Source organism: Fulmarus glacialis, unplaced genomic scaffold (assembly GCF_000690835.1).
Source record: "Fulmarus glacialis isolate BGI_N327 unplaced genomic scaffold, ASM69083v1 scaffold30445, whole genome shotgun sequence".
Classification (NCBI taxonomy): Eukaryota; Metazoa; Chordata; class Aves; order Procellariiformes; family Procellariidae; genus Fulmarus; species Fulmarus glacialis.
The window spans coordinates 46,081-71,839 of NW_009214156.1; the positions used below are offsets into that span (position 1 = coordinate 46,081).

Sequence of the window (25,759 nt, forward strand, 5' to 3'; positions counted from 1 at the left end):
CCTCAGGTTTCCCACAGACTGAAGCAGGGGCCCTGGCCATGACCATGCTCATGCGGCATGCTCAGCAGCAGCTAGCATTTGCAGGTTTTTCAGGAATTCTGTGTCACACCAGGAGAAGGAGCTGTATTTAATTTCTCCCCCTCCAACTTAATTGAATTCCCTCAGCATACTGGAATCCTGCCAAGGTCAGCTTCAGGAAAACCAGACTAACTGATGTAATTAATCCTTCGGCTTCCAGCTTCATGCATTCCAGCTACGCTGCTCATCTCCTCCATCAGAGAGCCACCACCTTGAACAGATACTGCTTGCATGCTGGAATCCCTTGCAGCAGCACAGCTCACAAGCCAGCGCTGGCCCCAGCACTCAGCAACAGCAGATGGCTTCCGGACACTGAGGGCTGAACCTCTCTCACCTCCTTATCAAACACAACTTGTTTTCACTCACACCTTAGAGGACTCTCACCCACCTGGTCTCAATCCCCCTGGAACACAGAAGGAAAAGCCAGGTGGCTATCAGCAAGGCATCAGTTTGAGACCTGCTCTCAGGATCAGAGAGACTCTGACAGGTGCAGTCTGGATTCAAGCTCAGAGCTAGCTGAGACTCCCCCAGGAACGCACAGACTGTGCTTTGCAATGCTTTGTCTGCAGGATGCCAGGAAGGCTCCGACTGACATGGTGTGCTGACCACAACAGCCTGCTTGGACAGCTACTCACACGGATGCTCAACAGTAGCTATGGATGTCCGCAGGAGCTTTTGCATCAAAGGCCGCTGTCAAACACATCCTCTTAGTGCCACACTCACAGTACCTCACTTCTCTCCATGTCTTCAGGCCTCCCTCCTATCCCCCCGCACCTACCACTACATGCCGTGTTGCATAATTCAGCCTCTTACCTTCCTGCAGGTACATCACAGCCTGAGAGTAGTTTTGCAAGGCATGATGAGTCCTCCCCAGACTGCTGTAAGACACAGTTTTGGCTACAAGGTCATTCATTTGTGCTGCAATGCTGAGGTGCTGCTCCTGATAAACTACCGCCCTCTCGTAGGTGCCCAAGGACTCATAGGTCAGGCCCAGGTTCCCGTAGGCCCGGCCTTGGCAAGTGGGGTTGTTGGTCTCCTCTGCAATCTGCAGGTCTAGCTGGTGATACTGCAGGGCTGTGTCATACTCTCCCATCTGCTGGTAGACCCCACCAAGGCCGCAGGCAGCATCGCTCTCCAGAGCTCGGTCCTTCATCTCTCGAGCAATGTTCAGCTGGCGCTCCAGGCAAGAAATGGCTTGTTCGTAGTTCCCCAACTGGCTGTGCAGGCTCCCCAGCTCTCCGTAGGCCTGGGCTTTGTTAAATGCCTCCCCCAGTTCATGTGCCACCACAAGCCTCTTCTCAAAGCACACCAGAGCCTGCTGCAAACTTCCCATAGCCCTATAAGGGAAGAAAACAACAGCATTTATTTTGCCAGTATTTTCTTGAAAGAAGATGTTTTGTCATTTCCTCTAGAGGCCAGCTCAAACCTTTCAGGCAGAGACAAACGCTCCCCCCAGGAGACATCCCCGGCACCTTTGAATCCTCCTTCTGCCACCCTATAAACTTTTCCTCTCAGGGCAGAGCAACATCAGCTTCATTATTTGAGCCGGGGGCAGAGTCCTCAGCACCCAGAGGACTCTGTTACTCACTCCTATGCCACATCCCCGTGCATGTGTACAATGGCCACACACGCACACCCCATCAATAACACAATGCATCCATTTGTACTTGTACTTCACTGTCTGTCATTAGAATACATATGCAGTGCTCCTTACCTGTGCCCGTTGCCCAAGCCCCGGTAGGCTTTTGCCTGATCTTGCATACGGTTCAAGCTCTGAGCCACAGACAGGTACTGTTCATAATACTTTATAGCTTCCTCAAAATCTCCCAGAGCCTCATAACAATCTCCCAGGTTCCCATATGCTCGGCCCCGATCTAACACAGATTCATTTCCACTGAGCTGCTGCAGCATGGCCAGCTGCTGTTCAAAGTAGCCAATAGCTTCCTCCATGACATTCATATTCATCTTGGTAATGCCCATGTTACCATAGACTTGGGCTTCTATGCTGGGGTCCTTCAACTTCTGCCCAAGCTCCAGCTGTTCTTCGTAACACTTGAAGGCCATGGTGTACTTCCCAAGTGACATATACACGGCAGCAAGGTGACCATGTGCTCTGCATTCACCCGGCATATCTCCCAGCTCCTGGTACACCTCCAGCTCCTGTGTGTGGTAACCTAATGCCTTGTCACACTTCTGTATCATTCTGTATGCAGAGCCCAAGGCTGCATAGGCACTGGCTTCCAGTCTCCTGTCTTTAACATGATGGGCTAAGCTCAATTGCTGCTCATAAAATTTTATTGCACCATTTACGTCTTTTTTACAGACAAAAATATCCCCTAAGTTCCCCAGAGCTCGGAATTTGGCCTGGGAATTGTTCAGAGACTGGGCCAGGGACAACAGGTACTTTTGACACTCCTCTGCTTTGCTGAAGTCCATCAAGGCTTTGAAGGCCAGGCCCAGGTTGCAATAGGCTTTGGCTTGGCTCAGCTTGTCATGAAGATCCTTTGCTAAGGCAAGATCCTGCTCATAGTACTTAACAGCTTCCTCGTAGTTCCCAAGGCAGTAATGGGCATAGCCAAGGTTATGGCAAACTTTCCCCTCCCCTTCCATGTCCTGCAGCTCTGGGGATAAGCGCAGGTACTGCTCGTAGTAAGGGGCTGCCTGCACGTACTCTCCTCGTGAGCAGTGGAAGTTGCCCAAATTGCTGAGGGCCCGTGCTTCACTCTGGATGTCTCGCAGCTCCCGGGCAATGTTGAGATGATTTTGGTAGTGCTGCAGAGCACGGTCATGGGCACCCAGCGCTTGATAGGCAACTGCTAAGTTCCCGTGTGTAGATGCCTGAGAGGCACGGTCATTTACTTCCATAGAAATCTGCAGCTCCTGCCGATGGTACTTGACAGCCTGGTCATACATGCCGAGAGCGTTGTAAGCGTTGCCCATGTTGCCATAGGCCCGGCCCTGGGCCGCATAATCGCTTAGCTCCTGAGCTATGGAGAGATGTGTCTTATGCAGCCGCAGTGCAGTGTCATAGTCGCCTTTCATCTGGTGAATGATTCCTGAAAAATAATAGAAACAGGCTCAACAAAAACATTCCTCTGTGCTAATCCTTCTGCAACACCTTGCCATGCCAGGACTTTCCTGCAGCCCGGCCCTCGGCAGCTCACGGCCTGGCCCCTTCCCCAGGCTCCCTACAGCAGGCAACCCCATCCCTTCCCCGCAGCACCCGGATGCGTCCCCAGCACAGCTGACGTGGCACAGCCCTTCTCAAGTGGACTGCTTCCTCGCTCCTAACAGGCAAATCCTGGAGAAGATTTTATGTTACACATGAAGCACACATTCACTACAACAACTGGGCAGTTTGGCCTTATAAAATGCCCGTTTTCTTTTTTAATTATGCTACTTTTTTTTTTTTTTTTCATCAGTGATACCTTATGACTCCAGAGCTCATACTCGACCCACTGAGTGAGAAAGCATTTGCTTTTCAATTTCAGTCAAATCATCTTCTACTTGTTATGAGACATGGGAACAGGAGCTCTGATTCTGCTAATGTTACAACTTATGCTTCAATTAAACTGTGTGATAATAATACCTGTGGCTCCTTTGCAAACACTCGTGAACAGGCCTGGAGACCCAGGAGCCACTGAAGGAGGCCCCGCAAATGCAGTTACCTGATCCTGCACGTTTGTCACAGTTACTTGATACCTGAAGACAACTTCTTTGTTGTCTTTCCCTGCCCCTAAAACAAAACAGCTTCCAACTTCCATCTCCGTATCACAACCGACATCTTGAGGGACAAGAGGTGCGGAAGGTCAGGAGGCAGCTGCCTTCCCCAGTCACTGGCAAGCGCAGCAGCATGCTGTGATCGGGCCCTGTGCATCAGCCGCCTCTTCGTTTGTACTTTTAAAGAGAAACTTGAAGACAGAGGCTTTCCAAGGGAGCCTGGAACATGAGGGCGGAAATTTGCTCTCCTGAGGCAATTTGGATCTCACAGATTGATTTTTTAAACTCATGTAGGATTGAAAATGCAAGTTCCGTTATGTCAGCATGAAGCATTCTGGCTGGATTACCTGTATTTCTATCAAAGCAAGTCATTCAAAAATTCTGCTCACTTTCCTATTAACATGAGGCTTCAAGAGAAGGCAATTTAGAAAACACAGGCAGAACAAAATAGGATCAAAACAGCAAACTGATAACAGTTCATTTCTCCCCACACACACTGCAATCGTGATCAAAGCTAGAGCTCGTGGCAGAAGGGACTGGTGCCCCGGTGTCTTAGTCCAGCTTCTGGCCAAATCCTTCCTCAGCTCCAATAAGCCTGCGGCTCTAATTGAACAGAGTTAGCTATTGCATCTCTGGCTGATGCATTCCCTCCAGTATGAAGAGAGAAGGCGGTGGCAGGAAGGATGGGATGAACTAAGCTAAGTGACCCCACGTGAGTATTTTGGCTCTCCACCTCCTATCTGTAGACACGGCCAGTGCTGGGGCTCAGTGTACAGCCACACTGCCGCACACAGCAGAGCGCTCACAGGAAAGACCACCGATCTCTGCAGAAAAAACACAAAAGTAATTACTTTTGTAATTGGGGTAGAATTGGATTGCATACTAAGCTAAGTAACTTAGAAACTGCAAAAAACAGTCACTGTGAAAGCGTCCCATTGCTTCAGAAACTAAAAGAGATGGATTTAGCTAAATCTCTCCCCTGGAAACAGCAGGAGGTGTCCGAGCTGGAAGCAGGGAGAACCAGCACTGTCCCAAGGAGCCCGCGCTCCCTGCCCTGTCTCCCGAATGCTGTCTCTCTCCCAGCCAGCACCTCGGGGTGCCACAGCTCCAGCGCGGGCAGCCAGGCCCAGCAAGACATAATGTGGCAGGCCTCCCCTGTGAAAAAGCTAAACACACAGCTCATTGAAAACCACCTCTGAAAACCCAGGGTTTCCAGAATAAGGGGAGCAAGCTTTTCCTAAGCTCTTACTGCTAAACATCTTGTTTCAAGGAGACAAGGCATGCCGTTGCTCTCCACCAGCAACACTCTCCATCTCCTCCGAGGAATCAGGTGTGGGAAAGCACTCAGCTTGAAGTGACCGTAAAAGGGAGAGATAGGACAGAAAACAGGTTAAAAGCAAATCTGAGTTCAGCTGACTGCCTAGATAACTTGTTCTTTGATGAGATTCCTCTTAATTAAGAGTCAGAAAGCAGAAAAGAGGACAAACCTTATTAAAAATTTTTAGTGGTGACTTTGGCACAAAGAAAACAGGGGCTACTTGAGATGTACTGATGAAACCCAGTTAAGAAGTACTGCTGACACAGAGAAGGATGGGATCATTATGGAGGAAGGACTGGACAACCTTGTGTACCAGAGCAACAACAATGGGGTGATGAAAATCAGCACTAAACTATGCAAAGATACAGACTTCAAGACTACAAGGGCAGGGAGTCATCATCTAGAAACAAGAAGAGAAGGAGCTATCCAGTGCATAGATGTATTCCAGTAAAGAAAGACAAATGCGACTACTGTTGGATGCAGAAGAGTTAATCAATTTACAGACTAATACTGGTGTAACCACAGAGGGGCATCAACTCTAGAAATTATTTTCACCATCAGAGTGCCAAGGCTCCAGAACAGCCCTACAGTAGGATAGTGAAACAAACAAAACATTACTGTTAAAGTGGCATGTCGTTAAGTTTATGAATCACGGTATTAGCATTACATGGCACGTGCAATAACAGGAGACTGGATTCAATGCCTCAGGAGGCATCTTCCACTTCTCTTAGTTTAATCCTACTCCTGTCACAAAGTTCCTCTCCTTATTTTTCCATCTCAGCCCTCTTACCCTCCTTGGATCAACACCTCTGGTAGCACTGGAGATTATTTTGGCAAATACTCAGCAGACTTCACGGAGAAGGAAAAATCTTTGGTATCCCAAGGTCATTTAGGAGGCCCTAGTGAGCAGACAGGATGCCACAGCTCAGCCCCAAAGCTTAAGTACCCTGAAGAGACTCCACTTCACTGTTGAGGAATAAGAGAAGTCAGTGCACAGTGGTCACCACTAAAATGCCATTGACAACTCAGGAGCTGTGTCCACAGGAGTGGTGGATGAAAGACGAAGATGCTAGTGAGAAGTCCTATGCTCACTGTAATTACCTCTCTCCCTCAACATCAAGGAACTCACATCAGAGGAAGAGTGTCGGGGATGCTGGCCCAACCTAGACTCTCTCCCACTGCCTCTTCATACTACACTTGAGGATAGATAAGAAAAGGAGTATCTGGGGCTGGAGATAATAGGAATTCCTGCCCCAGGACACCAAACTCTCCTGTCCCGCATGAAGGAGAAGGAAAGTGGGAGAGGAAAATGGCAAGCCAACCACAGAGCATGGCTTTGAAAGGCAAACGGCAGCCAGAGAAGTAAAATTCATACTAGAGGTTAGGGCAACAGGTTACTGAAACAGCAGTGCTGCCACTCTCTGGAGAGGCTATGGATGGAGTTTCACCCTGGATACTACGCCCACCAAAAAGGCTGCTCTCTGTCACAAGCCCTGCTCAAGCAAATTCCCAGAATTTCACCTAAAAAATTAAGGTTGCCCTTGGGAAAAGTGGAACCTGGCAGACTCCACACAGCACCTCCTGGTATGTTTCCATCATTTGCCAGGGCTAATTACAAAGGACGGCCCAGGAAGGAAAGGTTCTGACTCAGACTCCAAAATCATCACCTACGAATATATTCCCTCTTTGTGCATTCCTCAACAGACAAAAATGAGATTCATAGATGGATGAGAGATGATGCCTTCACAGTTCTAAATGTTTTAGTCAAGCTCTTTACTGCCAAGAAAGGAGAAAAACAGTGAGCAAATGTTTACCAGAAGATACCCAGGACAAAACCAAGTAGCATAACAGAGAACAAAGCTGTGCTCTCACACCTACGGAGCCTGCTATCACATTAGTTTGCTTGAGCTGTCACCCATCTGTTGTGGCCACTTAAGGAAGAAGGATCCAGAAACACACTGTCACTTCAAAACAGCAGCATTCTGACTCACTCTTACAACTATAATAATTGACTTCAAAGTAAAAGATAGCCTTCTGGTCAGGCAGCTAGACTACATTCTGGAACAGCGTATGAAGGATACAGCAGAACAGACCCAATACAAGAACCCAGCAGACATGAAGGGAGACGGTCAGAGATAGCCTTTACTGCCTTATATAGTGTAAAGCACCAAAAATGGCACAAATTACATTAATTCACAAGCTTTCTTTCCTTAGTGATGAATACAGTTAGAACTGAGTAGAAACCTGTACAACGCATCAGCAAAATAATCATAAAAGTTACATTCTGCCTATGCAAATCACTGATTTTTCCAATTCAGGCAACAAATTGGTAAATTGAGAGAGAAAGCGTCAGACTAACTATGGAACAGCGTTTGCAGCTCCTGTGCTGGAGCCCGGCAGGCAGTTACAGCAGAAGCCAAAGGGACCTCCAGTCTCCCACTAGCATTAGCCAGTGCAGAACAAACCTCTGCGTCATGATGGGGTCACAGGTGCACCATGGCCTCCAGCTTAGACTGAAGTAACATCGCTCTTGACTGACCCTGCTCTCTCAGAATGAAATACGAACACGCTGAAAGTTGAAACAGAGCAGAAGTGGTTCTGAAGCTCACCCATGTGGTGGGAGAACCACGTCCTAGCCCCCTCCTCAGTGCGGACAGGAGGGCCTAACAGCATCCACCGTCTGACACGTGCTCCGCTGCAATGCAGCTGGCTGGATGAGCGCGCCTGTGAGCAGTCAGAGATGAGGGAAAGGGGTCTTCGGTGAGTTAGCTAGTCCTTCAGCAATCGGGGAAGAGATGGCCAAACATAACCACCATTTTTTGACCCTAATTGCAAAAACGCTTCAAGAGAAAATACCTGGCACCTTTGGACAACACACCAAGCACATGAAGATAGGCATAGAAGTTCTCTTGTAACTGCAAAGAGATGCTAAGCACCAAGTAATAATCTGAAGTGTGCTCTCACGTCCTCTCCATCACAATGGGAACCCATAAGAGCTGCAGAGGCTGAAAAGCCAGCTCTCTACATGGAGCCTTGGCATTTGGAAACACCATCTGCTTTGCAAAGGCTGACAATCTAAGACTTCTGGTTAAACTCCACATCTCCTTGTTGTGAAGGGCTTGATAACTTGTGACTTGCCCTCAGTCCATTACCTTCTGCTTACCGAGCCACAGAGCGCATTACATCTCCCTGCAGAGCACTACAGCAGCTGGGCTATGTTATATTCTGTATCTGTCTTGCTCAGCATTAGATAGTACACTTAAGAGAGCTTTCCATCTAAATCAGTGAAATGCAAACAGAAAATTTCTGTTGCTTCAGCAAAGAGGCCAACTCTAACATTCTGGCTTGGAAACACACATTTAGATACATTCTTTTGCCTGTCAGCATGGTTATTTTGATGAGGTTTTGTTTTGCATGTGGATTAGATGAAAGAGACAATTAAGACTTGACTTTTTAATTGATACTGGATGCATTTTAAACAACAGTAATACACTTGCTCAACAAGAACTGCATGTTCTCTTTCTCCAGTATAACTTAACTCTGACAGAAAAGACATAAAAATATAGCCAAATAACAGCTGAAACGTGAGATCCTGCACTCAGAAGCTAGGAAAACTATTCTAATACAAAGTGTAGAGTGACTGAGTCAGCATACCAACTGAAAGTTATATTTAGGCTTAAATCCAACACAAGAAAAACATTCTCTGCTGCACCAAAATGCTTTTTTTTTTTTTTAAAAACAAAAATTTCTGGAATTACATGCTGAAAGCATCATTAAATCCAAAGCTGCTGTAAGATTAATAATGATATTAAGATGAATTTGTCCCAACTTGACTGATTTTGAGCCAGGAGAACGGTGAGAGAATTTAAACCACAAATGAGTACCATGAAAGGTTGAGGAACAAGAGCAAGTTGCTTTCTTTTGCAGCAGCACTTGTTTCATTCTGGGATGAGGCAAAGCAACTACAGAGAGTATCAGCACTTGCAGCGAATTGCTAAGCCCATCTCGTCTCAATATTTCTCTACCAGTTTGTTGGGGTTTTTTTATGATGCTGAGTAGCACAGAGACAGACTAGATTGAACATATGGGCAGTTAGAAGAAATGCTACAGAACTTTAAGCTCTTTCTTCTAGCAAAAGAGCTGTGGTCTGCCCAATGGCAAAGGGCTCACAAAACCAGGAGGAGACAATACGGAAAACGCAAGATGGCTCATCACCACACTGATGTAGGGAAGAAAAACGAAACCAAGCGACAGCTTCCATTTCCCCAGACTGCATTTCCTCAGTTTCCTGGATTTGCTCAGAAAGAATTGGGACAATTCTCCAGAAAGCAGCAAGTGGTTCAGAGTGGAGGCGAATGAAAAGTGATTCTGATCTCTGGAGGTTTGCCAGTGCTGCTCAGAGCACATCCACCCCCATTTTATAGGTGCTCATGGCTGAACACAGCCTCGCCATCTCCCAGTAACTATGCCATCAGAACTGCCTGCACACCCTCTGGTCAGCTTCCACTGGAAACAAAACACATTAAGTTAAGCTTCACAGCAAGAGGAACTTTCCCTCCGTCCTGACCATGAGCTGGGAAGCCAGCGCGCTCCCCAAGCATAGCCTAGGACAACATCTCCATCTCCCCCACCAAGGATCCAGAGTTTACACTTCCCCCTGCTCCCTGCCTGGACAATCCAAGGTCCCATTCCTCCATGTGGGCCCCTCTGTCCCTGTCACAGACCAGTGGATCCCTCACATCTCCGCATCTCCCCAAGACTAGCCCCATGCTGGCAGCAGAGATGGGGGATGTAGTCTGTGCTTTGCTAAATGCATCTCCTGTTGTTCTCTGCAAAAGCCCTTACATAAATGTTAGAGAAAGCCAGATGCAAGGCTTCATCCCCCCAGCCCTCTTGTCCATTGGGTGCTCTGTCACACTAACAGAAACCTTATCAATGCTCACTGCTCTCTAATGCTAAGCATGCCACAGGGGCTTTTGCCTCACAAACCTATTTTGCCTCACACATTTGCCCTAATTTGTGTAAAGGAGGAGATTCACAACACTAATTAGAAAGCTAGGACTGTTTTGTTTTCTCCAGCTCACCTTATCTTCTTCATTCAGCTCCTGAAGACTCAGCTATTAAGAGAAATTAAGTAATTCATCAAGCCCTTTTCAATTACCTGCTGTTGATAACATCAGAGTACAATTAGCATCTACAAATGAACAAAGTGCCAACTGCCAAGCAGAAACAGAAGCTAATTTACAGCGTGGGGCAGCCTGCAAGAGCTGAGATTCACTGGCTGCCAGCAAACACGTACTTTGTTATACCAGCAACAGCCCTGTTCTGCCACTCCCAGCCAGCTGAGAACACATCCTTAATGACAGCTGGAACATCAGCAGCGCAAACACCACATCCCACCGCAGAGATCAAGACACATCTTTGGTCGCTTCCACATCTGGCGCTGTGGAGAAGCAGCAGAGATGTAATTCAGTCCTTCCCAGCCTGCCAGCAGGATGCCAATGTGTCTCCCTAGAAGAACATGAGACTCCTACACTCCATTATTTTAATGTGTACGTTCTGAAAACAAACTTAGTCAGGATTTGACCCAGGTGTCTCCCAACTCACAAGGCAGCAATATATTGACACAGCCAGCTGACAGGCTCCCAAAGAAACGGCCAGGTAATAAACCACGTCACTTCTTGCCTCAGTGCAAGACTTACGTTTATTTCTGACACCTGAATAGCTGTTCAAATGCATTTTACCTTTTCATTTCCCTTCTGCCATGAGCTTGTGCTTTCTGGTGCCTTTCTGAGCAGGTTAATAATTGAACATGGCATACGTTACATCGGCACACAATCTGCCAAGTGCCTGTTTAATTTATGAAGACAGTCTGGTGCAACTGGGGTAACTAAGAAGATAGCACACAGCAAACCTCCTGCATCCTGGCAGCAGCTATCATAGTCATGGCATTCCCTGACAAATTCTGCTCTATGTCAGGGCCTTACCTAGATTGGAGGAGGCTCTGCCTTCAGCAGCTCGGTCCTGCAGGCTCTCAGCGATGTGCAATTGTTCTTCATGGTACTGCTTAGCCCTCTCCAGGTCCTGCATACATCTAGCTGCATGGCCCAAGCCAGCATAAGCTCGCATCTCAATGGCCTTCTCAGCCAGCTCCTGGGCCAACTCCAACACATAGTTGTGGTAGGACATGGCTTTGTCAAAGTTTCTCCTGTAGTGGTAAGCACTGCCTAGGTTGCTGTAGGCTCGAGCTTCCTCCCGCTTGTTCCCCAGCTCCTTGGCGATCTTAAGATGCTGTTCATGGCACTGCACCGCATTTTCAAAATCCCCCATTGCAATGTACACTGCTCCCATGTTGCCCAGCTCCCGCGCCTCAGAGAGCTCATCTTTGGACTGCTTTGCAAGGAGGACACACTGCTTGTGGCTAGCCAGTGCATTTGGATAGTCCCCAATGGCTGTGTACACGTGGCCCAGACTGCTCAGTGCTGAGGATGCTGCCTGCAGGGATAAGAGAGAAAAAGTAAGTAAAAGTATTCAAGACACAAGTCAGATGGCCCCAGTCCTAGAAATCAAAGCCACAAAAGGCCATTTGGGAGAAAGATTGTGACCAGTACTAGAAAATCTGCTCTCTGCAGTTCTTCTACACCCCTCAGGGCAGCTCAGGCAGAGGCAACAGGAATGGGGTTGACTTGGGAGAACAGGGCTAGGATTACCTCTTTCTCTGAAAAGAGGTACAGTGTGTCTATGTACCTGGTAGAGGGGAAGGACGGTGCTGCAAAGATGCAGAGACCACTGAGGAAACAGAGAAACTGCAGAAAACTGCACTCCAGGACCAGCCTGAGCTGTCTCACAGAGCAGCGCTTCCCCTGTAGGCAGCCACATCTCAGGTCACCTCTCATGACTACTTTAACATCTACACCAAGTCCTGCTAACACAGCAAGGAATCCTATGTACAGCAGCTCTTGAGAAAGCAGACAAATAATGACATTCACCTGCAGAGAACATTGCAAATGATGTTTGCCCTGTTCCACCCTCTACCCGGTAAGCTCACATCAAAGCAACACACTCCTGAGACCCTGCAGGCTGATGCCAAAGCACTGTCAGAGACCAGCAGCAGAACACGTAACTCGATATAACCATGCTGCAGGCTCAGCCACCACGAGGACTCTGCAGTCTCTTCTTTCCAGGCTAAACAGCCGTTGAATACCTGCTGCTGGAAAACTCACACACTTGCAGCCAGCCCTCAGCTGGGAGAAGGGAGATGCCTCTGCTGCTTATCTTGCAATACCAGTAGGCCAGTGTGCAGTCACCAGCATCTTCACATACTTCTGTTTGGCCAATCACACCATGCTCCGAAGAGCGAACAGGGTCCTTCTAGCATAACATCATTTGTTACTGAGCCCCAAACAACCTTGTGACTGCAGCAGAGACAACAGTATTTCAGCAGCTGGAGCCTCTGTTCCCTAGGGACATCTTAAATAAATATAGCTATTTGAAAACCTGATTCTTACCACCAAGAAACAGCTGTATTTAACAAGAAAAATTATCTGAGAATCAGATTCTTTTGACCACTGCATCTACCAGGACACAGGCCTTCCTTCCACCTGGCAGAGCCAGAGCATACACAGCCGGGCAAGGAGCCAAGAGCAGGGATGTGTTCCTTCTGCTTAATGCATATTTGCTGCCTCAGCATGGCTGTTCACTCCAAAGCCCTGACCCCGAGTCCTCCACGGTCCCTGCATGTACATTTCCTTTGCTACACAGCTGCTGCTGCGACCCAATTCCACAACAGCCACCTTTTCCAAACCCCCAGAAAGGAGCAGTCAGGGTGAGTGACTGCACAGAGATCGGTCTCACCCCTCCCTAGCACCCTAGCTCAGGAAAGATCCAGTCCACCCTTCCACCCAAGATGGTGACACAGCATCTCAGGACACTTGTCCTTGCTATTTGAAATGGCGTAACTCCTTGCTACCAACGAAGAGGCAGCCTCACCCTTTTCTGATCCTTGGCTGTGCGCTCCCAGTGCATCCTTAGGCTAGCATTCCTGTTCATGCAGCGGATTCTGAGCTCCCAAATCACCTGTTCAAATTTCCTATTTCCTAACAGGCAAGATCTTTGCACTGAGTGGTGTGACGGGGGAAGAGCAGCTTGACCACACCACCAGGCTGCAAGCAGCTGGGGCCCCTTCAGCTGTTCCAGTGTTGGGAAGAAAGTTCTTGCTTTCTGAGCTCAATCATGGGAGCAACCTGTGTGGCATACTTCTGTTTTATTTCGCTACTCCGCTCTTGCTATGACTTGGATGGCCCTCTAATGCAGCTGATACTGGTGCTGTTTGTTTAAGGAGCAAGCACACTTTACCTTTCTGGGTGTAACATCCCTAGGCATAACACCAAAAGCTCTCACGTGAAATAGGATTCCATATGGTGAGTGCAATGGGTGCAACTGAAAGCACCTCACAGGTCATGCCAACCAGCTACCTCCAATCAGCCAACCACAGAGCTGGAGAAAGGCTTCAGTCGAAACCACTGATAAATACACCGGCCTAACACCCAGGGAATGCAAGATGAGCTGTAAAAAGTGAGCTTCTTGCTCTGCACGCATGAGACGTGACTCAGACCACAACTCCGCAGTAAGGTTCAGACAGCAAGAGGACCTCCAGGGTTAAACTCACCTAAGACTTTGTAGATTCAAGCCCACCTCTTTCAACTGTTCTAAGCAGCTGCCTCTTCCACACTACAAGCACACAGAAACACACACTGACATCAAGGTTGGAAGGAAAACGCTTACTTAAATTAAGCAGCTGGAGTAGCTAAGGGATGGTGGTGGCTCCCCATCAGTGCCCAGAGTGGCCATGGCCATGATGAACCTTCTCCAACCCATGCAGCATCAGACCAGGAAGTCCTGCCACATTTTCCCTGTGAAGTCATACATTTGCTCCCAGCAGCTACGTGAGTTAGAGAGCTTTCCCCCACCCTGGCCATTCCCTCTGGACACTCGCCTCGCCTCATTAAACTGTATGTTCCTTCTTGGCTCCCACCTGCAGACTGGCTATGCCTCACAGATGCAGGATTTTAATTCCTTTCTCCAAGGCAAATGACTAACCTCTTCCTGGCCACACTATCTAGAGATCAGATATAAAAAGAAAGCAGATCAGAAAATCTCATCTACAGGAGGAGAGCTGGCTCAGCACTTCTTAGCTGGAACCACATTTTGCTATTGAAATTGCACCCTTGAAGAAATGAGCCTTTCATGACTTTCAAAAACAGTGGCAGAAGAAACCTTTCTAAAGATTATTTTTACTAAAATAGCATTACTCTTCCAATCGTGATGTAAAGTCAGGAAGATCTATGGGCCAGAGCAAGAGGCAGAGAGCACAGGTGATAAACTATTTTTGTGATCAGCAGCATTAACAGAGTAATATTTCCACACTGAGGAACTGTAAATACGTTGTGCTGATTCAAATTAATAGGGAAACCATCTTTTCTGATACAAGAACCTGAGGTGACAGATTAGCTATTAAACACAATGTATAGGTCATAAGATAGAGAATTTATAAGGAAGCTCTCCCTTGGCCAGCTCCGTAAATAGCCAAGCTGCATTTGTTCGCCCTGAGGCATCCTTTCAGGCAGCTTAATTACAATGGAAGAAATGCCAGAATTCAAAATGTCTTACATTTTTTCACTTAGGTGCTGCAGATGAACTTCATTCAATGCAAGGGACAATGCAATAACAGCAGTGGCAGAGCAGCAGCCACCATTAGGAAGCCCTGCAGCATCCCTGCAAAGACGCGGTGCCACTCCACATGACAGCGGGACGGGAAAGCCTTGGGCTCAGTCCCACAGATGGTGAGAGCAGCACTGCATTTCATGCTGCCAATACATGCTATAATGAACTAGAAATAAGTCGCTTTTGCTGCTGTAATTACCGCAGGCTAGAGAGAGGAGCAGCTAGCAGCAACTCTTCAGTGACATACATCCTAGTGACAGGCTGAGGACAAAGCTACTGAACATGTTGCTACACGGTCAAATGGTTTCTTGGGCTTGGGAGGTGTTTCTCCAACAGCAAGCACCACACAGGTGGTGTGAAAACCAGCTAAACCCTCAGAAGTAAATGATTTACAGCCTCTGCAGAAGCACAGGCACTCATGAAAGGAGAAATTGCCCCTGTTGGGATGAGGAAGCCAACACTAGTTCGTGCTGGTAGCACCACAGACACAGGGTCTCCAGCTGGAGACAGGCTAGACAGACACACTTACTGCAGGATGGTGAGGCGGAAAGGATGGGCTCTTCTTCAGGCACAGACACTTGGCTCAGAGTATCAGGGATGAAAGCCATATTCACCCCAAAAATTACCGCTGCAGGACACCCTGCAGAGCACTACCGCCTTTGCTTCACTCCTACCTCCCGCAACTCCTCCTTCCCCTGGAAAACTCCACGTCACCAGCTAGACCTGGCATCCAGCCGGCTGCCACAAGATGGGCACCCAACAGGACAGCGATGCCTTGGGAAGGGACCTGGACCTGCCGAGTGCGGCAGCAGGCCGAGAGGGCCGCAGCTCCTCGCTCCTGGAGGGCAGGCGCTGGCAGAGGCCCCAGCCCCTTCTCGGTGCTGTCGCGACCGGCCAACAGCAGCAGGCAGAGCTGGGAGGAGGCCCTGCTCCATCTTGGTCAGACTCGCCGCAGCATCCGGGCGGATTGGTCCTGGACGGGCTCTCAAGCAGCACAGTGAAGAAACTTTTTGACTGACACCAGTGAGGAAAGGCTCTTACCTAAAAAGAGGGTATGAGGGGGCCTGTTTTGAGGCTGCTACAAAACCAACGTGAAAATTTTTGCTCTGAATTTTAGTCTATTTTTACAGAAATCTTCATGAAGATTAATACATAGTAGTAATACACAGTATTGAGTCATTTGCAATCTCACTAGGGAAAAAAAGCTAAAAAATAGATACATGCAGACCAAAACACAGTGTGGGGCCCATTACAGGCTTCAAGATGCATCAGAGCTCCCTTCTTCTGGCTGATGAGCAACACTCACTGCTGCACGGAACAAACCAGTAGGCCATTTTGGGCAAAGTTAAAACCCAGCACAATGCAATCAGCAGAACTGATTCAGCAGCCTCCATTAATTCTGGAAGACAGGCCACCACCACCACCAGCACTTCTGATATAACCAGTAAGAGAATGGAACTGTCTTTCTGGAAAACAAGGAGTCAGTGAAAACTGGTGTCTCCTGGGGCTGCTGGGGCGGGGGGGGGAGTGGACATTTATGTTGCAGATTGCTGAATAAGATGAGCTATGGCAAAGAGCCATCTAGACAGAGACTCAGATGATGTTAATGGGCTATGGCTAGGGAAAAGAGGCATAAATGGAAAACAGCAGAACTCAGACTTTCTGTGCACAAGAGAAACTTGCCAGATGCAGAGACTGCTCATTCTGTACATGGGAAGAAATCTTTAGGAAGTCTCCTAGACTGGGAAGCGGATCACAGGAAGTGAAATTTGTGTGGCTGCAAATGTTTATTCTCAGGGCTCCTAATCCCTTTGCCCAGCATTTCCAGGCACAGTAAAGATCTAGAATGAAGGGTACAAGCTTGGCAACCATTCTCAGCACACGCAAGAAGACTTGGCTTACATGTCTGAGTGCCCAGGGCCGGATCGTCCAAACCAGGATATGAGAGGAGGTTAAGAGAAGCAGAAAAGAAAAATAAGTAGGAGGAAACAAAAAGAGAAATGGAAAATGAAGGGTAAAGGGCCGACAAGAAATAGCCCAATTTGATTACAAAGATGGGGCTGTTTCCAGAGGCTAAGCTGTTGCTCACACAGACAGCTAGACAAAGGCAGGAAGGCTGCCTCTACCCTCTGACATGGCCTTCACACCAACACTCCCCACGTGTTTTATTCTGCAGCAGCTTCCACTGTTAACTGATCCGAGTGCTCCAAGAGAAGCACTTCTCAATCATCTTGCAGTCTGCATAAGCAGAGCTTATGGCCCTTCTGGCTTCCCCAGGGCTGGCTGCCTGCAGCATCTCTTCTCCAGCAAGATAAGTATCAGTACTCTCTACATGCTCGTGGGGGCAATCAGTGGAAAGACTGGAGCTTGACATTAAAGCAGTGTTTAGGAACAATTTGGTGATTACATCTGCTGGAGGACACCAATGACTCACTTCAGGGGGTTAGTAATAGGATTCCAGAAGATAAATTCATCACTGTATACTTAATAAAATCCTCTGCATAATAGGATCCACCGGGAACTCTAAGTGGCTCACACATTGGGCCAACAGGGTAGGGGTATTCCCATATGCCCTGGCGTAAGAGTTAAAACGTTGCAGAGAGAGTACAAGGTTGACACTAGCTGCGCATGTGAAACAGACTCCAGCTGTGCTAGCACAAACCTCTGCTTGGTAACAGGGTGATGGGAGACTACAGCTTCATACCAGTCGGGTTTTGCATCAGCAAACAAAGAAAATAAATGCTTTATATATCTGACAAGGACAAATTTTACAGTGGGGATTGCTTACACCTCCAATTATGCAATTTATCACTTTAATAGAAAGCAGATTCTTCTGCCACTGAGCTGAGGCACAGAAGGGAGTTCTGAAAAAGGTTTCTAATTGCTATCTTTTTCTTGGGAGCAACAGCAAGCTTATGTTTTTTAGCTGAATAAGGTAAAGAGTCTGATGTTAAGCAGACGTGCATCACAGAATGACAACTAATAGGGACCTGGTGACTTGGGGAAATGTGTTTCTTAGATATTTCACCCTTGCCAGGAAATGGTCATTTCCCAATTATGTTACATTTAAACAATTATTTAACTGATTGCACAGCCTCCTTAAATGAAAACACTGTAAAATAATTCTAAAATGGGCAAGGTGAAAATGATCTGCCTGGTATCTCACTATACAGTAGCCTTAATCCCCAAACACAGGCACCAATTAGGACTGATCAGAGATAGAGCTTTTACAGCCAAGGTGGGGAAGTAACTGTCATGGACTAAGCATTTGTGAAATTCAAAAGCCTGACTGCAGCATGCTCTTGCATGCTATTTCTCTCTACTTCCATTCTCCCTCTGGGCATGGGGTAACAGCAGTGCCTGATCCTACATGATGCAGTGGAGCTGTATCCAAAAGATCAGCCGTGCATACTCGTAACATCTGTACTCAGGACAGTCAGCAGTACGCTCTTTTCGGGAGCCAGCATACCTCCTCATATGCATGCTCTTGTATGCAAGCAGAGGTTTCCTGGTTCATTGAGTGTATTTTGGGGGTGATGAGGGGAAGGCAGCTTCAACAGATTGTTTCTGAACACACACACACGAAGAAACACTTAAATCTGAAAGCATTAACAGGGTGAGTTCTGCTGGCTTCACCATAAAGAGTAAAATCTCACCGTTAGGAAATACAGAGGTTAGCTTACAGTAATGCAACACTGTGTAAGCATTTAAGCTCTTTCTGTATGTAAGCATGTAAGCTCTGTTTGTTTTATAGGTATGGACTATGTAACTGCTGTGCACATAGGCAGGACAGTAGCATAATAGAGGATGAGTACTTTCAGGACCTACCAAAATGATCCAATGACTGTAAATGGCACGTTATCTCCACTTCTATTAAGCCCCTTTATCATTTCCTCAGAATCCACTGGTATTGCACAACTAGCCTTGGAGTTTTATGTACTAATGCAAGTTTCACATCCAAATACAGTACGTGCCCCATCAACGTTCAAAGTTGCACTTCCCTCCTCCCTCAAAGGCAAAGCTGATGTGCCAGTATCACATCCAGCTTTTTCCTTTGTGTGGCATGCTTTTGAAAATAAGAAAGGAAGCAGCAGGCAATATTCTCCTCCTGTACATTACTTGTATTCAGAAAGAAGGAACGGATTTGCTTTTAGGTAATTACTTCCCAGGGAAAAAAAAATACACTGGAATCAATATCCCTGTAAAATCCAATTTATTTGTAGAAGGTCTCAGTCTTTTACATAGAAACTACCAAAAAGTAAACCCCAAAGAAGCCAAAGCCATGGAACAGAAGCACTAGTATCTGAATGTCTGGAAGGAACTTTGTAACTACTGCTAACTGAAGGGGAACAACCAGGAATTAACGACACAACAGAAAAACTCAAAATACACAGCAGGAAGAGATAGCTCCAGTCCCTTCTTCATTAATGGATTAAATCCATAGCTCTGCAGGTGTCAAGGACTTGCTGCTCGTGACAGAGGTTAGCATGGGTTGCGCTTACAATCCACTCCCAACCCTCTCTTTCCTTACTTGTTCAGGGAAATGACAGTGTTCTAGAGGACTGATCATTCTTCCTGTTTCATGGCAAAAGAATCACACAAATTATGTGAATCCAGGCAAATCTGAACAGCAATCATGGCTCGACTGTCAGGGTATTCATAGTCAGTCAACTTCCTTAAACCAAAGGCTTCAAAGGGAACACTGACTTTCAGCTGCTCATTTGGAGATCAAAATAATGCCGCTCCAGTAGAAGATCCATTTACTCAATCTCCTCCATTATCATTTAGGAGCTAGGTGTCCAGTTCTGCCTAGAAAATTTGTAAAACCAAACTCGAGTTACTCCCTTAACAGAACTGCAAGTATTCTTGACCAAGTTAGCAGGGTTTTGCTGGAAAGCAAAAGCATCAACTAGTCCACACCGATACCCATTTCTTAAGAGTAAAACTGCTGGTCACTCATGCTGAAAAGGCTGTTCAGGTTCACTGCGCGAGCTGGCACACCACCACTCACTGTGCGAAGGCTGGGTACCCAGGAGGAGCGTGCTTCTTTTCTGGGGTGGGCTCTGCAGCACTGAATTCTCATTCCACAAAGAACAGGAAGTCATGCAAAATACACCAGCCCAGGAACACTACAAAGTAGACCTCAGCATCAAGTCTAAGCATCACCTGGGGCTCACATATCTTTAACCCAAGTAGCCAAAATTTGGTAGCTTTCTGGACATAGTCTAAAAGGCGCCTGTGTGAAATCACTTTAGGAAGGATGGCTGACTTGACATTTTTAGTGATGATGTAAAAAAAGAAGCCCTCATTTAAAACCACAAGCTTCTCTGAGATGGTGACACTGAGGAGTGATTCATGCCCTGGTCAAAGTCAGTCCTGGAAGAATAAGCCAGCACGTTACAAACTTGGATCTCACAGAACCCAGAGAAGCTCTTAGCCCAGGCAAAGAAATCTCTAACTCCTACAGTGGCGTGCTGAGCTGTGCCAATCCTAACGCTACTCTTGCTCATAAAGCTGGATACCACTTCACTGGAAACTCAATAGGGGAAAGCCTTGGCTGAGGTGGGCCTTCTGAAAACCCAAAGAGCACTGCTCCCTGGGTTGCAGCTCTTACATAAGTTTTCTGCTTCATTGCTTTTACTGCAATCAGTAGAGTGCCTCAGTAGAGTGCTAGGTTTTGCAGATATTGTGAGAGGTAAGTAAAACCAGAAGACTGCATTTCTTTCAGCTAAAATCCATGTGCTGTGGAGGTCAAGTGGGGACATTTAAAGGAGATCCTCAGGAAGTATTAGATTTCCCTTTTGCGTCACAAGTCCAAACAAAACAAAGCATATGGCCTTTTAGCGCATTCCCAAATTTCCTGCACTGGTCAGATTTCCCTGTGTTCTGCTTAATCCTATCACATTTGAACTGGACAAACCTGTATGAATCCAGCCAAGCTGACTTTCTGTAAGAAGAGCTGCTAAGACAGAAAGGCAAAGAATTTATGCTCTCTTATACAAATCCAACTACTTGACGCTCAAGCACTATGATTGCTTACATCACTGAAATCATTCTCTCACCCACGCAGATAATTCAGTCTCAGATGTAATGCAGCGTTAGTGCCCCAGAAGACCCAGAATCCTCAAATGAACTCACATGGCAAGTGTTTTCCTAGCAGCTGGTACTCAGCCTTCCTCCAGGAAAGCAAGCCTTCCTCCAGGGTTTGAGGGACTTTGCCCCAGATCCCTAATGAAGCAAGGCTACCATCTGCAATGAGAGGCTGAAATCAATGAGGTAAAGGATAGCACCACACTTTTTAACGAGGGTTTCAATGTATACCTACATCACAGGTCAAATTTTTGACTCCCAGTGGTTAATCAGAGACCCCTCAAAGACCAGCTGTTTGAAGTGTAAGTATACATGGGACCAATATGAACTGGAAAGTGTATGTCTGTAACTTTGTATGCCCAACAACTGAGCCAAACATCTGGGCCAGACAAAGACTGAACTTTAGTGAATTGAACAATGCCACAAAAAGTGTACAGGAAGACATTCTGCAGACTGAGTCAAATCTCTCACAAGTTCTCACTAAGCTGAAATCACAACACCTGCAGATCCTCAGACTTTAAGGGCAGTAGGGGTAAAAATAAAGCTTCTGCCCTATTAGGAAATCTGGAAAACCAATCTGCCCCACTCTCACCTAACTCTGTACTGGCTGCTTCACACCCCTTCTTCAGCAGCCCTCCGCAGAGGGATTCAGCACACCTGTGCTACCCTGATCTGCTCAGCCAGGTCCTCCTAGCAAGTGGCCAGTATTGAGGTTTCAGTTCTATATATCAGATCACCCTCAAGTCTAGTACAAAATCAGCAATGATTCTGGAAGACATGGACCAGGATCTGCAAACGCCTCCTCAAAAAGCCAGGAAAGTATTAGCGCTGGCCTCCTGCTAAAGCAAGCAAACTCTTTGGTCCCACACAGACCTGAAGATGACAACATTGCTTTTGGTGTAAAGGGAGTATGTCTTATAAAACAAAAAACACTCAAGCCACAGTTAGTCTCAACGTAGTAACGATCAGGCACATGTGCTGGGATGCCCTGTGGAGCCCCCTCCTCCTTCAGCTCAGCCTCCCGGCTGATCCCTGGAAATCCTGCTGGGCCCCTCCACCGCTTCACCTGCCAGCTGGGAAACTTCTGCCAATCCAGCCAACGGTGCATCTGGACCTTACCCATTTCTGACAGCACAGTACTGGGAGACTGAGGGCTGAAGCTGCACACTGGGCACTGAGTGACTCTTTGCAGCTTCCCCCCCCAGTAATAATGAAAATACATATTAAAACCCGCTTGAGAACAGCAAGGCGGCTCTTTGATGCTAGGCTTCGTGCAAGGGCTCAGATTAGACAACTTTCAAAGGAAAAGTGACGCTTTCTTTCTGCAAGTATCCAGTCCATGAACTGCAAGGGCCTGATCTTTTTACCAGTTTCTGGTTTCTGTGGGTAATTTTCCACTGAGTTCCTAGAACTGACGCTGGTCCCTCATCTCTTCGGACAGCAGGGATGGGGAGCAGTCTTTTGCTTGAGTGGTTAGCAACCTGATCAACCATTCTGTTGTTTGTAAATCCTGTGTAAAGTGTCATGGGATTCAGAAAACTGTTTCTCATGCTGAATCAAAAACCAGCTTGTTTCAGTTTCTTGGAAGTACCTCCAGGACTGAAAAGATCCCCTAAAAGAACCCCAGAGAAAAACAGAAGGCATAATGGAGAAACAAGAGCAAAGAGGTAATCCCATGCACTAAAAATGTTTATGAACATAGATGCACCACAGTCACCCATTTATCTTCTTGCTGCTTGACCTTTTTGATAAGATACTGCGTTTTTTTGATACAAGAATAGGAGGACACTCCTGCAAAGTTACCATCTCTGCAACACGTACGCACAGCACAGTGCTTACGCAACGCCTGTAGTCTCTTGATGTTCTTGTGGTATCAGTAACAAACAAACACTAATTTCTTAACAAAGCTCCCACATCTTTTCCAATCTCTTCCCTTGAAAAAGCTCAAGAAGTGAAAGCTATTTGCTGTTTAATACAACAGTAGTGGTCACGCCCTAAACTTGTCATTCCTGCACTTCTGCTAGCAGTGGCTGCATTAACCACTAATATAGGTTATCAGTTAGCAAAGCCCTCCTCGGCCTGTTCCTTACTTCCGGAACTCCAGTCAGATGTGATAAAGCTATAAGGAATACGGTGTATTCTCCTCTTAGTCTTGCCTGTTGATGTTGCTAGCAGCAGCAGATAATCCACTTCTGGCAGACAACTATGTAATAAATTATTCTGAAGCAGTGGCTTCACTACAGAAGAGGAAAAGGGACAGAAAACAGAAAAGCAGAGAAACAAATACCTTCTCTGCTCATTTTCTGCAAGGCTCCGTTCATTACTGCAGCAAGTACTACTTTCCTACTTTCGCCTCCACAGCCTGTTTCTGACATCTTAGTCAATGTTTTCATGCATGACAAATTGCTTTCGCCAGAAGACTCTTTCCAGTTCTCATTTGTGAGGTATTTATATCCTGTCCTCATTTTCCAGACTGTTTGCAAACATAACAAGATAACTGCGGTCATAAGATTTTCAGATTTTTCCTTTCTGAAAAATTTGGCAGCCCCAGGGACAGACCACCTCTTCATATGGCTGAGTCCCACACAAATGCCACCAGCAGAGAAACTGCTATGGGCTCCCTCAAGCTGCAGTTAATGAATGAATTTGATTCTTAGCACTCCATCTGAGACTGATGATAACGAAGCACAAATGAGGAAGCAAGTGACCAGGTGATGATCACTTCAGGATTTTCAGTGAAAAAGAGATAAAGTTGGCCCTATGAGAAATTATATCTTTAAAACACCTGAAAGCCACTTGAATGCAATGGAGAAGGATCACTGCTATGAATGATAACCCATGCAAAGCTAAATTCTGCACAGAACAGGAGCAGCCCAAGTAACTAACGATACATGAGGGGTTTTTGGCAGCAGTTAAGATACTGCTCAGGAAGAACAGGGAGACACAGAAAGAGCCGGTTTCACTATGCAGTATGGAAGGTCTGGGTGCACCTTCTATTTTCCCAAAGATGTACTACAGAAATCAGAACCTAATATAAATGAGATTTTGCAAGCACATGTTAGCTAACCAGAAGAGTCTTTACCTCACTGCATACATTTCTCAAATTCTCTTAAAAACTATCAACAATTGTAAGAAAAATCACACACACATGCAAAGTTTCACTCACACTAAGCTTGGGCTGTGACTGGGAAGTGGAATGGGGTAGCAACAGACCAGCCCATCCGACAAGACATCCAAGAAAGACTGGCTACAGGACTCTAGCCGGTCTTCAATGGGCTGGTATCTCAGGAAGCCTTCCAGGATGGCCTGAACCAAGAGAAGGTACGGCATGGTGTACTGCCACACAACAGAAGCCAGACAGCTCAGATGTGACTGCAGGGACTAAATCAGTAATGACGAAGAGCCTTCCACCACCTTCTACACACCACCTCTCCAGCCTGTACAGGTAATGGACAGGGGAGGTTCACCACCCTCTCTGGAAGCAAAGGGCCAATGTTTCTGGCTGCTTTATTGTCCCCACAGCCCCTTTTTAGTGATTATGCTCTTTTCCAGTTGTTCTCCTGGCCTTCTCCACACAAATACAGGATGTAGCACATGTAACAAGGCATTTTTGTCAACAGTTCACTAGATCACGTAGCTATAGAGACAGAATTGCCACGTAACTCATTAGTAGAGTCTGAATCAGCCTCAACCCACACTTAAGAGCTGTTCGTCACATAACTGAACATTTATGTTAAAAATGCACTGGATTGATCACAAGCAATATGGACACTGAAGAACAACAAATTAATTGAGAAAACATTCACGTACCAGAGAAATATTATTCTTTGCTTCCTGAATGTACATGGCAGTACAGAGACGAGTGCACTACTGTTTGCTGTATGCTAGCTAGTCCAAGTTTTTGGTACGGACATGGAAGCTGTTACCGGTATCATGTCAGAAAAGTACTTTTTCCAGAATCTCATCACACAGTCTGAATGGTTCCTGCTCAACACATGTACCCTTCGCAGCCACAGATGTCTCCTGGGGCCTGGCACATACCAGGATGCCAGCTGTGCCTGCCCTGAAGGGAAAAGACAGACCCCCTGCATGCTCCAAAAATGCAATGCACAGGTTCCTCTCTCTCAGGGGCCAAGCAGCTGCAATGGGACTGAGGAAGCTGTTCACAGCTGGAAGAGCAACTCTCCATGAAGCCGCTTGGTTTGCTCCAGGGACAACTGCAATGACAGAGCTGGGCAACAGCAGAGCAGCGCCACTGATTCTGCAAGGACGTGGCACAGCGCAGCCACATGCCGGAATGTGCAGGCTGCTCACATCCCAGCTGCGAGGTCAGGCACTGGCACTGCGGTGAGGAAAAGCTGTGGTCACTATTGAGTGTGAGCTCGACTCCAGCTTTATCTCAGTGACAGGCCGCAGCAGTGTGAACCTGGGGGAAGTCTACACAGCTGTGGAAGGACTCTGGATGCCTGACAAGCAACCAGGAGGGGAAGCCGGCCCACAACTAATCAGCTGCACATGTTCTGATGAGCTCACTCCACACTGACATGCGCTATGATGGTTCCTCCAGAGAGGAAGGGTTGCACACATTCATGCTTCCAGCCAAACCTGCAGCGTAACTGCAAGCACAGGGACCCTTGCAATTGAAGCTCAAACAGTTGTAATTTCATCTCTGGCAGGAGCCCTCTGGCTGCCAGCACAGTCCAAACACAGAAATCATTCTGGGCCAGGAAGGGATGTGGGCAGGCAGCCAGGGAGGCACTCCACATTTCGGACAAGCTCTCGTGCCATTCATTCAGAAAGAAGTTCAGCTAGGGGCATACACATCTTGCT

The 25,759-nt window shown here is 47.0% G+C and overlaps 1 protein-coding gene across 1 annotated transcript in view; it reads right to left on the minus strand.

The window, feature by feature from the left end:
• Positions 1-25,759, minus strand: part of TTC28 (tetratricopeptide repeat domain 28) — a 75,460-nt gene that overhangs the window by 36,116 nt on the left and 13,585 nt on the right. The window contains exons 6-8 of the mRNA XM_009578467.1: positions 11,104-11,611; positions 1,793-3,134; positions 892-1,415 (exon numbers count right to left, since the gene is read on the minus strand). Coding sequence (XP_009576762.1) covers positions 892-1,415; positions 1,793-3,134; positions 11,104-11,611 — 2,374 coding nt within the window. The remainder of the gene's footprint in view (positions 1-891; positions 1,416-1,792; positions 3,135-11,103; positions 11,612-25,759) is intronic.